A 13,145-nucleotide genomic window follows, 5' to 3' on the forward strand; every position below is an offset into this window, starting at 1 on the left:
AGTTCTAGTGCTGACTGACATCTTAAGTACATTCAGAACTACTGAGTCATCAGCAACATAAAACTTATTAGGGAAAATCGGTCCTGCACTCAAGGACAGTACCAAATGGGGAAAAAATGCCAAGCCAAGGATACTAGGCTGTCATGTTCCCTCTTGCTCTCCTGCTTCTCTTTCTCCCTGAGGACCTACAAACAGAAGAACACACTACCAGCCCTTTTGAAGCTGATGCTCCTTGCAGTGCCCACCACCCTCTCCCCACCATTGTAACCCACACAGAGAGAGAAACATCATCCGGTACAGAAGGCACTACATCACACTAAGATGTCGATCACAAGCTCGTGGAGGTTTGCTTTTTTTCACCTGTGTATAGAGGGGTTCATAGATGTCCACACCATTGTCCTGACTGTGGGAAAGTGTCTCAGCTCCCCGTTTCCATATGAAGCGAGCTGGTGGGTTGGAGTTGACGGTGCAACGGAGGAAGACAGTCTTCTCCTGGTAGAAGCTGCCACGTACATCACTGATGGTCTGATGAACAGTGAGGACAGGTTCATCTAGATCTGGAAGGAAGGTAAGGAGGGCCGCAGCAGTTGTTAGTGAAGCACTGTCTGCATGTACAGCCTGCAGAGCAGATGATGCTCCAGGGCTGTAGGGGAGAGGGGTAGCTCTCATACATTTAGCCAAGGACAACTGCTGAATTCAGAACTGATCTGAAGGCAGGTAATACTGACAGCATCTAAAGGGAACAGACAGGAGAAGCCAGAATTCTCCCGCTCACCATACAACATTCCAAGAATAGAAAGCATCCTCCAGTTTGCGGATTCTATGTGGCCTTCCAGTAAACCACCTGTTTGCCACACACCTGTCTGACCAACGGGCTGGTCGTCTGACCACCAATGACACCTCACACCTAAAATCACCATTATCAGCTTCAGCGAGAAGCTGGAAGGATCCCAGGAAACTCTACCACATCCTCATTTCCTCTGCTCCCTTCTGAAATCACAGGGCTAAGCCCATGGTTGATAAGTCAAGGGGTGAGGATAGAAACCAGGACAAGATCAATGTCCTAGACAGCAGCAAGTCTTGATGGAGTGCAGCTAGAACATGAGAGGCAAAACATAGTGATAGGTGTGTATAACTTCCCTCTTATGCTCAGTTTAAGTACTGCCTGTATTTTCTGCTTCACAATGTTTGTGCTGACTCTTCAGTAACATCTACCAACTGCATCTCTATCACTCACCCCTAAACTGATCAGATTCTTTTCTCCCTTTACAGAAATTAGTCCTTCCAAATCTTCCTTCACCATAGCCACATCACACAACTGTTGCCATTGATTCAGTGGTTATCAATAACTTCACTTGCAAGGACACAAGCAATAGCCCTGGAGGGAGGGCACTTGGAGGGTACTTTCTGCTTCCATCCAGGTCACACTGCTGCCTACTGGTTGCCTTCCTGCTAAAAAGGAGATATTTACCTTGTTAGATTTTTTCTTTTTTTCCTTCAGACATTGTCTGAACATCAAGAAGTCAAGGAAGCACAGAGAAAGGAAAAACCTCAGAGTTCTTTCCCCTTCCAGAACCACTATGATGTTGAGTAGGATTAAACGTAAAAATCCCATTTGAAAAGCTGGGACAACTTTGCCCTCTAAAACTGAAACGTGCCCCATGACCTTAAGCATGTCTTCAAAGTAGTCTGTTTAGCTCAGTGAAGCACTTCTGTATTTTCAGAAGCTTTATGAACCCATCTTCAACTGCAAAACAACTGAAGCACACATATCCAGAATGCCCGTCTGTTGCCAGCACTGTCTTCTGCAAATAACAGCAGAGAGGAAGAGGACATGTGCCCATCACCTCCAGCTCTTGTGTGTCACCTAATTTTCAAGATACATTATTTTAGAGATTTGCAAGTTTGGAAGTCTGGCTCCCAGGAAGGAAGTGGGGGAGGAGAGATGAGTTTCTGCTAACAAGTCATCCAAATAACGTATGTTCTCTGCTGAATCACAAGTGTTAACTGTTGGATTTGCATATTTTGTAAGATGTATACTTGTTGGCTTGCCCATAACATAGCTCAGAGAGATGAGTAGAGTCGTGGACAAGGCAGGAGAAAACAAAATCAAAACACACAAAAACCATCTAATACTGTAGAAAAACATACACAAGTGGAGATAAACAGCCTCTGTCCATAAAGTACTTTCTCCATATGGCCATGACTAAGTTTTAAATCTCTTGGATCTGGACTTTGGGCACTGTTCTTCTTCTTCTTCTTCTGCATTCCTTAATCCCCCTTTGTTTGTTCACCCTTTAGATGAATAACTCAGTAGCTACCACCCCTCTGAGGCCCCGTTTCTCTGCTTGGCAAAACACTTCCCTTATCCATCAAAGAAGGCACTCTCCATTCAAGTCTGCTGGTTCCCAGCTACTCCCCAAATAGAAAATATTACCTTCCTTTTTCTTACTAGACCTTTCCTCCTTCAAATCTTCCATCCTTCTTTAATAACAGTCAACTGTAAGCCTAGTCCTCCTGAGAAAAGCTGAAATAAGACCCACGACGATACACGTGTGCTTGATGTACGAGTAAAGCCACTGATGTCAGTGAGCTGCACGAATGATAAATTTGGCCCAAGGCGGCTCATGGAGAAGATCACATGGGATGTTTCGTGCGCAATATAAGCTTGTAAACATCTTTCTTTCTTTTTCTTTCCTTTCCCTCTCTTGCACATAAAAATACTCCACTCTGCAGCTGCCTCTATGCCAGCATCTGAACAACACTTTAAAGTCTCACTCAACACACACTCGGGGCAAAGGAATAACTTGCTACACAGGTTAGTGCTTCCAGTTTGATATCCTCTTGGTACCAACAGTGCTCTTCACACAACCTTTCTGTCTAATACTATGAGTGAAGAGTAGTACTGGCTGTCAAAAGACATCAAGGTCCAAATGAGAGTGATTACTTACCTCTAACTACAAATAGGGATGTGGGGAAAAAAGGGTTGTATTTTCAAATTCTGGTTCATTCAGATGAAGGTTGCCCGGGTGAGCGTTCAACAAAAACTGTGGCTGTTCCTATGTGTTCCCTTATATCTATTGCAAATACTAACAGAAAATAGATTCTCCTCCCCAAAAACCAAGTGAGCAGAACAGAGGTGCATTACCAAGTCCATCTTCAGAGTAGATGTTAGTATGAGAAAGCCCTTGGCCATCCCATTAGCCCCACAGTTCTACAGGTCAGAGCTGCATAAAGGACAACAGGATGCTACATCACTCTAGTTCCAGTCTGCATCTCAGAAGTAAAGGGAATTCCCATAGCCCACATCATGCAACAGTACAATTCCTAGAGACTAAGACTCTGACAAGTTGCCATATTGAGTACTGAGAAAAGCCAGACTCTTTTAATATGGAGAGTTATTGAATACAAGAGAGAAAATGGTTAGAGAAGCCAAGCAGAGCTTGGTGGGTGTCAGAACTTCTCCAACAAAGCTATGCAATGCCCATGAAGTAACATTCATCCTATTCAAAGTGGCAAGAGGCTCAGATGAAGTGATCTGCCATACGTGTCCAATCTGCTAGTTTTATGACTTTTGCCCTTCTTTAAAAATGATTTAATAAAAAAAATAGTAAAAAAAAAATAAAAAAACAGTTTTTGTTACTGACATGCTCTAACTATATTGCGTGTTTTACACGTGGCTCAAGACAATTCCTCATCACTCAGTGTGGCCCAGACAAGCCAAAAGGTTGGACACTCATGCATATACTCCAGATCTGTGGGATGCTGCTCATGCTCTACTACTGCCCATACAGGGTAGGGAAAGGAAAGGAGGGAGATGAAAACCACTCCAAGCTAGATAACACGAATACGGATCATGAGGTAACCCAAGCATAAGGATTTTCACATACAGACAAAATCTAAACAGAACGTAGCACAGCGCGTGAACACACTAGCTCTCATTTCAAGACTGGATAGCGGCGGTAAAAGGATGCAACCAGGCAGTGTTTCCTGCAAGCAAAGTCTCTGCCCAAACTTCAAGCACATCCTGGGGTTTTTAAGCCTGAAGACTGCTCCGCTGACAACAGTTACATCAGCACAAAAGGCCACCTTGCTAGAAGGGCTTTATAATCATTTGCAACTTTTGCATCAGTCCATTGCTGGACCTTCTCAGATGATGTGAGGAGTGGGATGTGGTGCTAATAAGATCGGAGGAATCTGGAACAGTGGATAGCCAAAAGCAATGAGCAGAATCTTAATCCTTGAGGGCAAACCTCTTCAAAAGTTGCCTAGACCTTAAATCTCCAATTCCTCCTATCTGGGAAGTATAGGACAAGCCTAACCCTCTCTTTTAGCCACAATTGCCCAAGAATAAATATAAGAATGCCCAAGAATCAGCATGAGAACCTTCAAAGGTGGAGAGCTCCTAATAGCATTGCCAGAACACAAGATAGACAGGCATTGCAAACAGCCAGAGAAATACTAAGTCACTTCTGAAACCAAGGGATCCTCAGTAGTTTCCTTCACGTCTGTCCTTTCACAGCTCAGCTTCTTCAGATGCATCCCAGAATCTTTTGCTCTGTTTCCACCGCACTGCAGTTTGAGATGTGGGGTTTCAGAAACACTCCAGACATCTGAAGAAGTACTGATTTCAAGAACCAAGCCAGCTTCAAAATGAAGATAAAGACTGCAGAAGCCATCTACAACGCTACATCCCACGCTAATGCTAGGACTTCTTGTAGTGGCAGACACCACAATACCTAGAAAAGAGCATTGGCCTGGACAGGCAGAGCCATCTTTTTCCCAGATGGATATCTGATCTCTAGGGAAAAACAGCATAATAGTCCCTTTGCCACTGAATTAGGTGCACACAGTCCTAGGGCAATGCAGCTCCCTACTAGCCCCGCAGCAAGACAGAGACACACAGTAGAACTGTGGGAAGATCTGGGTTGCCACTAAACGACTTACACTGCACATCTACTCGAATGGACTTGATGGCAGGGACCCCAACCCCATTTTCTGCTTTACAGTAATAGCGGCCCCCCTGCAGCCTTTGGATCTTCTCAATCCGAAGGGTCTCGTTAAGCACTGACGTCTCTTGGAATTTGTCCGATGCGCTGCCAGCTGTTTTGGTCCATCTCACCTGCACAAGAAAGAGAAACACAGTCTACCAGCAACAGAAACCAGAGATCCCAGGGGACAGCAGAGCTCCCTTTTCTCCCCTCCCCAGCCGTTTATAGAAATGGGCCCCAAAGCACCACCAGACTACCAAAGTTCAATTGCTGATCTCAGTATGTCTCTGCAAACTAGCTGCTAATTCTTAGCCATCACCAATTCTCATGTCCTAGCACCTGGGATAATCCTTCAGATCACAGACACACACAAAGCACACTCATCACCCCTGCTCTTGTCCTCTGACTCAGTTTAATATCACTGTTTGAGCAGCACAGGACTTTCAGTGTTAAGCCTCAGGATCCCACATGGCTCGCAGGCCATGAAGCTATAGAAGACATCAGCTTACAGCTACAGAACTTTTATTGCAGTCAGCACCCTTTCATCTTTCTCTGGACAGCAAGGTTATTTCTGCTGTTTGCTTTTCCAACAGTTGAAACTGCTGTCACTATGTGGCTCTCACCTCCTTCCCACAGGGAACCCCACGTATGTTACTTTTATATGTCACCCTTCTGCAGTACACAAACTTTTACTTTGATTTTAAAACAAAGAAAAGAAACAAGAATCCCTTCAGATTTCAGGGTATCTTGGATTTCTGACCATATGTTACGTGTCTCAAAGTCCTGACTGATGGGGGCAACATAGTGACTCAGTATTTCATAATGAATGTTGGCAAGAGGACAACACTTCTAAAGACTGAAAGGTATTTTAAGGCTTGTAATGAGGTGTAGTCTAAGCAGCATTGGTACAAGCTTGCCCTCGTTTTCTACAGCCCAGGTGATAGAAGGTAGAGACGGCTTACTTCAGCCCATTGACTGCTTATATCACAAACTACCCTTCTAAAGGCTGATGACACTGATGGCTCCCACACCTGCGCCATCTAGTCTCTGGGGCTGGGATCCAACAGGATCTGCCAACAGAAAGGAGACAGACATTCATTCAACTTTGGCAATAGATGGGAAGGACCAGATTCCTTGACCCCTGACCCCAGGCTTTGCCTAAAGCTCACTGCCACCTTCTGATTGATGCTGGCGCTCTAGAAACGACAGGCATGTTTAAATCACAGTCTCACAGCACCAGGCTGAGCAGACTTTGGAGCTAATGATCAAGGATTTATTTAGCCTTTGTAGGCTTATTATGAAATTGTCTGAGGGCATCAAGTCTCCTGTTTGCAAAAATACTTCAGCCAGCTCTTTAATCTTTTCAATTTCAATCTCATTTAAGTATTTTGGCCACATTTTCATACTTTAATGACTGCCTGATAAGAAGGAAAAGATTAAACAAAGGCTAGGAAAAGAGCTTAGCTGAGAAAGAAATCTATCTGTGAAGAGAGGGGGCAGAAATAGGACACATCCCATGTTTAATGCACAGGTGCCAGGCCTCCCTCATCATGCCTGGCTCTGCATTACAAGTGTCCCCTGGGTGTGTCCAGGCAATATCACACCTCAGTGTTGCCCACAAGCATGCTGTCTGCATCAGGCTCTGCTACAGAAATCTGTCTTCTCAGGTTCAAATCTCCACAACCAGCAACATGTTCAACATCCTTAGGTAGAGCCAGCCCCACCATCCTCCTCACTTCTGATGTACACAGCTATCACCCACCTAGCACTTTCACAAGTCTAGGCTGGTCATTCTTGCTGTCTTGGTTCAGATTTACTTATATTTTAATTGCTTCCAGGATATGCTTTGATGGACAATTCATTTCAAATCCTGCTGAGCCTCTCTCCTGCTCCTTTGTTGTCTCCTCTCAGTAAACCATCTCTTCACAAGCAAGTCCATGGAGAGGTTGACTGACACATGCTAATGTGTACTGCTCAGCACAAATGCCTTTGATTGGAATGACTGAAAAAGAGGGCCAAGAAGGTGCACATATCATACTTGGATCCCTTGAGCATATTCTGGCATACGCTGCCTCCCAGCACACACCAGCTGCCATGCCTTCCACACTGTCCAAGAGCAGGCAGACCCATGCTCTTGACTGAGCATCTTTATAGACACCATTTACACTGATATTGAAACAGCCTACTCCGAGTATCTGAGGGGTGCAGAGGGGGTTGCACAGGACTTGAGGATATGCAGCCCTTCAGGGGCCCCGAGGAAGGACTGCAGCAGTTAGCCATATTCACTGCCAAGCCTCCTCACTGAGCTGAGACTGACGACAGCATGAGCACATCCAGCACAACAGGTCTGAATCTGCCTCTTGTTGATGGCTCTAAAGCAAGGACCAGTGGGCTCTTTGTGGAGCTCTACAGAGTACGCTACAAGCAACTTTCTGAACTCCCCCAGGCAAGTTCCTCCTTGCCTGCACAACCAGAGAATCAAAGAGAGAGATGAGCCATGAAGGAGCTACTTCTGTGGTCAGCACGTGGGTCAAATCTCCTCTAGTCTGTTCAGGTTTTTGTAGAACGTGAGATCAAAGGTTTGAGGATGGATTGTACAATGGGCTCTTCTATTTTGAGAGAAACTTCACGCACTGAATACCACTAGATGTTTTGGGTAGGCTCCTGAAAAGCAGTTTGGAACGTATTGCTTGAAAAACAAGGCTTCTTCACAGTTTGAACAGTTAATATTTGGGCTATAGGACACTACCTGGCTCCAACATGCAGGATAAAGTTGGGCATCCTGCTGACAGGTGAGACTGAAGTCTTACCTGTGGCCGGGGGTGTCCTGTGACCAGACACTGCAGGACCAGCGTGTCCCCTTCCCGAATCGTGTAAACACGTTCACTGATGTTGTCCTCCTTCACTACACACGCCTGCCCAGCATGGATAATTTGGGCCTGAGCAGGAGCTGCAGAGAAGAAAGAAGAGGTAACGAAGGAAACAAGCAGCACTCCACCCCCTTGACTCCACTACCCATGACAGCTGTGCCCACAGCAGGATGGAAGAGCCACCTCTTGAACCACAGAAGGGAAGAGCCAGACAGTGCTGGGTATGAGACACAAAAGACTCAGGAGATGGAGAATTGAGTAATTATCCTTATTTCCTGGGAGCCTGGTATCACCTTCTACTTAAAGTTCTTAGGCACTGTTGAGATTAGCAGCTCTAGGCACTGAAAAGAAAACACAGAGGTTTTTGTTTTGTTTTGTTTTAAAGACCTCCCTGAATGGGCTAAGGATCAAGAACTCCCTGCTCTCCCAGAGATGAGCATACACAAGAGGTTAAAGCAAGGATCTGTTCAAATCATGGCTGCTCTATGCTTGTCTAAAATGGGCCTAATGACTATAAATTTACTATGCAGGGGGCTGAGTGGAGTCAGAAAGGGCCTTGATGCTCCATATGGCTTTCAGTATGTCCCTAGAACATGCGTAGTGCATGCTACAGGAAAAACAAGTCTTTCCCAAGTCACACAGCGACCATTGCAACTCTGTGCCAGAGGAAACAGTCTCCATGGGCCCAGAAAACGCATTATCTCTAGGGCTCCTCTCACTCTTCCCAGGATTCTAGGAGTAGACCAGTGACTGCCAGTCCAGCCAGGAGAACAAGAGAGTTGTGCAAAGGAAAAATTCATGGAAAGAAAGTTCCCAGAGTTTACAAAACTGCACATCCCCAACCAGTGATCTACTGCAGTTCTAATCAACAGCAGGGAGAGAGAAACAGCAAGAAAACAGGACCTAATAAAAAAATCACCTTAACTCTAGAGATCTGTATGAGCAGCCCTTGGTTCCCTAATCCAAAAGCATCTGTGTGATCACTGAAGCGGCTGAGATGTATCGAAAGTGACTGTGCAGCCCAATGAGACACCTGCGCTTGTTCGAGGGAAAAATCCAGTCACACTTCAAGGAACAGAGAAACCCACACGTGTCTAAGAACCACTACCTCAGTGAGAGTGCCCTTGGGATGCACCACCCTGTCTTGCTGCAACACTTCCAGGTGACTCCAGAGTCACAGCTCCAGCTGCTATTAGTGAAATACAATGCAAACTAACAAGACAGTGACAAGACAGAAAGACAGGTGATCCAAGGGTTTAAAGCAAAGAGCCTGAGTGAGCCTTCTGAAACAAACACCGATTTATACAACCTGTCACAGCTGAACTAAGCACCCACATCTTCCTCAAGGTCAGAGGAACCACTATTTTCTTTCATGGATTTTTTTTTTTTTTTTTTTTAAGTGATTTCTTGTTTTGCTCCAGGCATGACCAAAATGCTCTAAACCCAACCAGATGGCAAATAGAAATGCTCAGATTTATGCTGGTTCCATGCACCAGCAGCACAGACTCAGGGCAGGCTGGGCTTAAGCAGCAGAGATCTGCCTTTGAGGTTCAGCCTGTACAAACTGGTGTCACCACAAAGCACTGAGCAGCTATGACACAAGAGTGGCCACAGGACCGTGGGCAGCCAGCTGCTCTTGCTGCTGGGTTCTCCATTCATGGCATGGTCACACAGCACTCAGGCAGCAAGCTATTATCTTTTTAGAATCACAATTATTTGAGTTGGAAAGGACCTTAAAAGGTCAGCTGATCCAACTCCCCTGCAGCAAACAGAGACACCTACAGCTACACCAGAGTGCACAGAGTCTTGTCTGGCCCAACCTTGAGTGTCTCCAGGGACAGGGTATCCACCACTTCTCTGGACAACTCATGCCAGTCTCCCACTGCCCTTCCAGTCTGATGTTACTTGGTTGGCAAAATCATGATGGGCTCATTACTATCCAAGCTATTGACTAAGAGAAGTAATATGTTTATTTGAACAGTATGATGGCATAAAAATGGGCAAATCCCTTAATCTTTTTCATCTGCAGGACTTGTAGGAACTTGTCTGCCATCTCTGAAACAACAGTCAAAGCTCCTCTAATACAACTGAGCAGATGAGTGACCTTCCCCTGCCTGGATGGCAGAAAATTCTTGTTGAACACAGAAGGAAGAAGAAAGCAGGAACTTATGTGCATATATACATATGAACACATGTTTATGCTTTTTAAGTAAAACAGTGACTTATCAGTAAAAGACTGCATGATTGCTTGTCAAGCGAACAATGGCAGAGCAGCAATTCAGATGCCCATGTAACCTTTGCCAGTACACTTCAAATCCAAAACACTGCCTCTTATCACGCTGCTCCAGCCCTCTGCAGACATGCCATAACACCTCTACCCACATGCACTGCAGAACATTGCTCGCAATGCCAAGACACACTCTGTGATGATGAAGACTCCCTGCTCTATGATTAAAAGAGAAAAACCCTGTCCCTTCCTATCCTGTAGCACACTCTCCTCCTGACCTATACCACCCCTGTTTCAGTGGGGTCCTGACACCCTACAGCATCAAAGCTATTGAAATCTCTCTTCTCATTCTCTGGGCTATGTTTGCCAGCTGGTGGCTCTGTTCTCCCTTCACAAACATGACCTTGCTGCGAAAACTAATTGCCAGCCATCCTGTGGAGAATTAGAATATTTATCTGCAGCTCTTGCTCCCAGTTAAATGTTGCCTCAAGTCGCTCGGCTGTGCCCCACATGGTGCACAAACTCTTTAGCCTCAAGCCTTCCAACTTGCATTCTTCTCCCTTTGGCCATCCCACCACCCCATACTTTTACCTGCCTTCTGTAACCTCCATCTCACCTGCCTAAAGGCATTTCTACATAGAGAATTTCCACAGCAAAACATTAAGTACAGTTGTACTGTACAAGAAGGTTTTTGAGCAAGCGCTGCAGTACCAAAACACTTTGTCATCATCATTGTTACCAGAGTTTGATAGAAATATTATATAAACTAATCCTTACTCTGCAGTGTAAAGCAATATATAGCACTAACCTATAGCAAAATGAGAATGCTGGAGATAAATGTTGTGTCAGTTTAATTTTTCTCTCCCCAATCCCCCCTGGGTCCACCTGGGCTGTCACAAAGCTTAGAAACATGAGGGTGTACATTCAGCTTTGTTCTACCGTTAAGAATACCTTAAGCTCCATTTAGTGGAAAGGGACATCACTTTAATTGAATCACTACTATTCAAGCTGTGACATCTCTCTTGCAATCACAGCACCAGGTCTCCTGCAAGACCAACAAGCATTTTACCATGTTTTAAACCTCACATGAACCCACATCTCTCAAAAGTGAGACCAAAAAGCCTAGGGCTGTCTTGAAGAGAAAAGCGCTCAAGGAAATGGCACGGGAGGCTGAGAAAACAGCCTTAAATATAACCTGATAAAAGCGAAGGTGTGGGGAGTGAACAAGGGGTGAATCCAGCTCCCAGAGGATTATGTTAAAATCATAGGATAGGATTCCAGAAGTCTTGGTTCCAAGCTCAGCCTGCCACACTACGCAAAGGCTGGGAAAGCCACCTCATTCCATACTACAGATAGAGATGGTAGGGATTAATTGTACTTCTAATGTGTTCGAATAGAATGTTGAACAGAAAGAATACGTTGTTTGACATCATTCCACATCTCCTGGAGGATTTCAGGACGATGACAGTTTGCCATCTTGTCCTGGCAACACGCAGGGCCTGCTTTCTCAAAAGAAACAGTTTCAAGAAGGCCCTTGGGAATGAAAAGAAAGGTTAGAGCATCAGGCAAGTGCTGGAGACAGAGAAAGAATCTCAGCCATTCACAGAGGAGCCCCACAAGGAATGAGTTTTGCAGATACAACCTGTCCTACTAAGCGTTTTAGAGCAGAACTGCACAAAGCACTCCAGAGAAACTGAGCCAACCAAATATTCAAAGCCAGACACTTTACAATGCAAAATTCAAGCTCTCAACCTGCAGCATTAAGCTCTTCTTTCAGAAAGAGCTGGCTTGCAACACATTTGGCCCCTGCATCGAGACTTCCTACTATGCTTTCATTTGATATATTCACACATTAAAACAAAAGGAAATTGGAGTGGGTAAAATAATTTTATTCCCAGTGCAATGTACTGTACAATGTTATTATTACTATAATCTGGAAAGTTTATGACACTCTTGGTGCTTAGAGGTTGCTAATATCATTAAAAAGTAGAAAAGGAAAGAACTGTTTTTTGGAGAGGACTGAGTAACGTGCATTTGATTCACAGGTCTAGCCACTTCATCTTTTTGAACCTGAGATCACCTATCTCTGCAATGGTAATGATGAGAAGTCCTTCTCAGAGAGGGTAAGACACAGATTCTGCATTGCCAGGAGCCAAATGAAAATCTATAGCTCAAGGAGGGCAGAGAGAGAGGGAGAAAGCAAGAAGACAAATAGGCAATGGCATTCTTAGATCTCTTATTTCTCCCTAAAATTTAGAATATGTAATAAACTGATAGAGGAGTGTCCCTTGAGAACAGATCTGCTGCAGCAGAACAAAGAGAAAAGAGGAATAGCTGAATTCCTGCTTCAGTCTGTATCCTCTTCCCAGACAGTCTACCAGTGTTGCAGGCTTTCTGCAGTCATGTTTCCTGTAGCCAAGCCCTCCAGGTGGCTGCACCTTCCATCAATGCCTTCATCTGCACAGGAATGCAATCCCCTGGCTGCCTCCAGGCAAGGTTTGACAGAACCCAGCTAAGCCCAAGAAGCTCTAGGCAAAGAAGCCATGGACTTCCATTTCTCAGCTACAAGGGAGCACTGCTGGGAGGCACTGGTTGCTAATCTGCTGCTGAAAACCCTCAAGAACCTTCTGGCATTTTCCCCTCACCATTGCAGTCCCAAGCAAGTGGCATGTAAGAGGTGCATCTTGAAGGGAATTTCTGGAAAGGGGTAAAAGGTGTTTAAGGAGCACACGGAATTGAATACAAATCTCCCTCAGCCATTAGTGGCTGAATAGCCACTCTCAATTGGACCACCCACAGGTAGCACTGCCCCATGCAACTTTTACAGGTGCTACAGTGCAGAGAGAGTGTCTCTCAGGCCTCAAAGTCACTGCTTCAGTGTTTTATCCATTCTGTTTATTCAGTGCACAACTCTGCTCGAAGAGGAGGCAGATGCAAACATAAAGGCCTCTGAGAATCAAAGGGGTTGGAAGGAACCTCAAGAAATCACAATGTCCAAGCCCCCTGCTAAAACAGATACCCTACCAGTAGGCATCCAGATGGGTCTTGAACATTTCC

The 13,145-nt window shown here is 45.1% G+C and overlaps 1 protein-coding gene across 1 annotated transcript in view; it reads right to left on the bottom strand.

Annotated features, from left to right (window-relative positions):
• MDGA1 (MAM domain containing glycosylphosphatidylinositol anchor 1) overlaps window positions 1–13,145 on the bottom strand; it is a 126,065-nt gene that overhangs the window by 77,440 nt on the left and 35,480 nt on the right. The window contains exons 2-4 of the mRNA XM_042821995.1: window positions 7,802–7,941; window positions 4,948–5,122; window positions 361–557 (exon numbers count right to left, since the gene is read on the bottom strand). Of these exons, the coding sequence (XP_042677929.1) occupies window positions 361–557; window positions 4,948–5,122; window positions 7,802–7,941 (512 nt within the window). The remainder of the gene's footprint in view (window positions 1–360; window positions 558–4,947; window positions 5,123–7,801; window positions 7,942–13,145) is intronic.

The sequence above is a fragment of the Centrocercus urophasianus genome, unplaced genomic scaffold (assembly GCF_019232065.1).
Source record: "Centrocercus urophasianus isolate 14NV4802_14NV808 unplaced genomic scaffold, USGS_Curo_1.0 seq_10, whole genome shotgun sequence".
NCBI classification, from domain to species: Eukaryota; Metazoa; Chordata; class Aves; order Galliformes; family Phasianidae; genus Centrocercus; species Centrocercus urophasianus.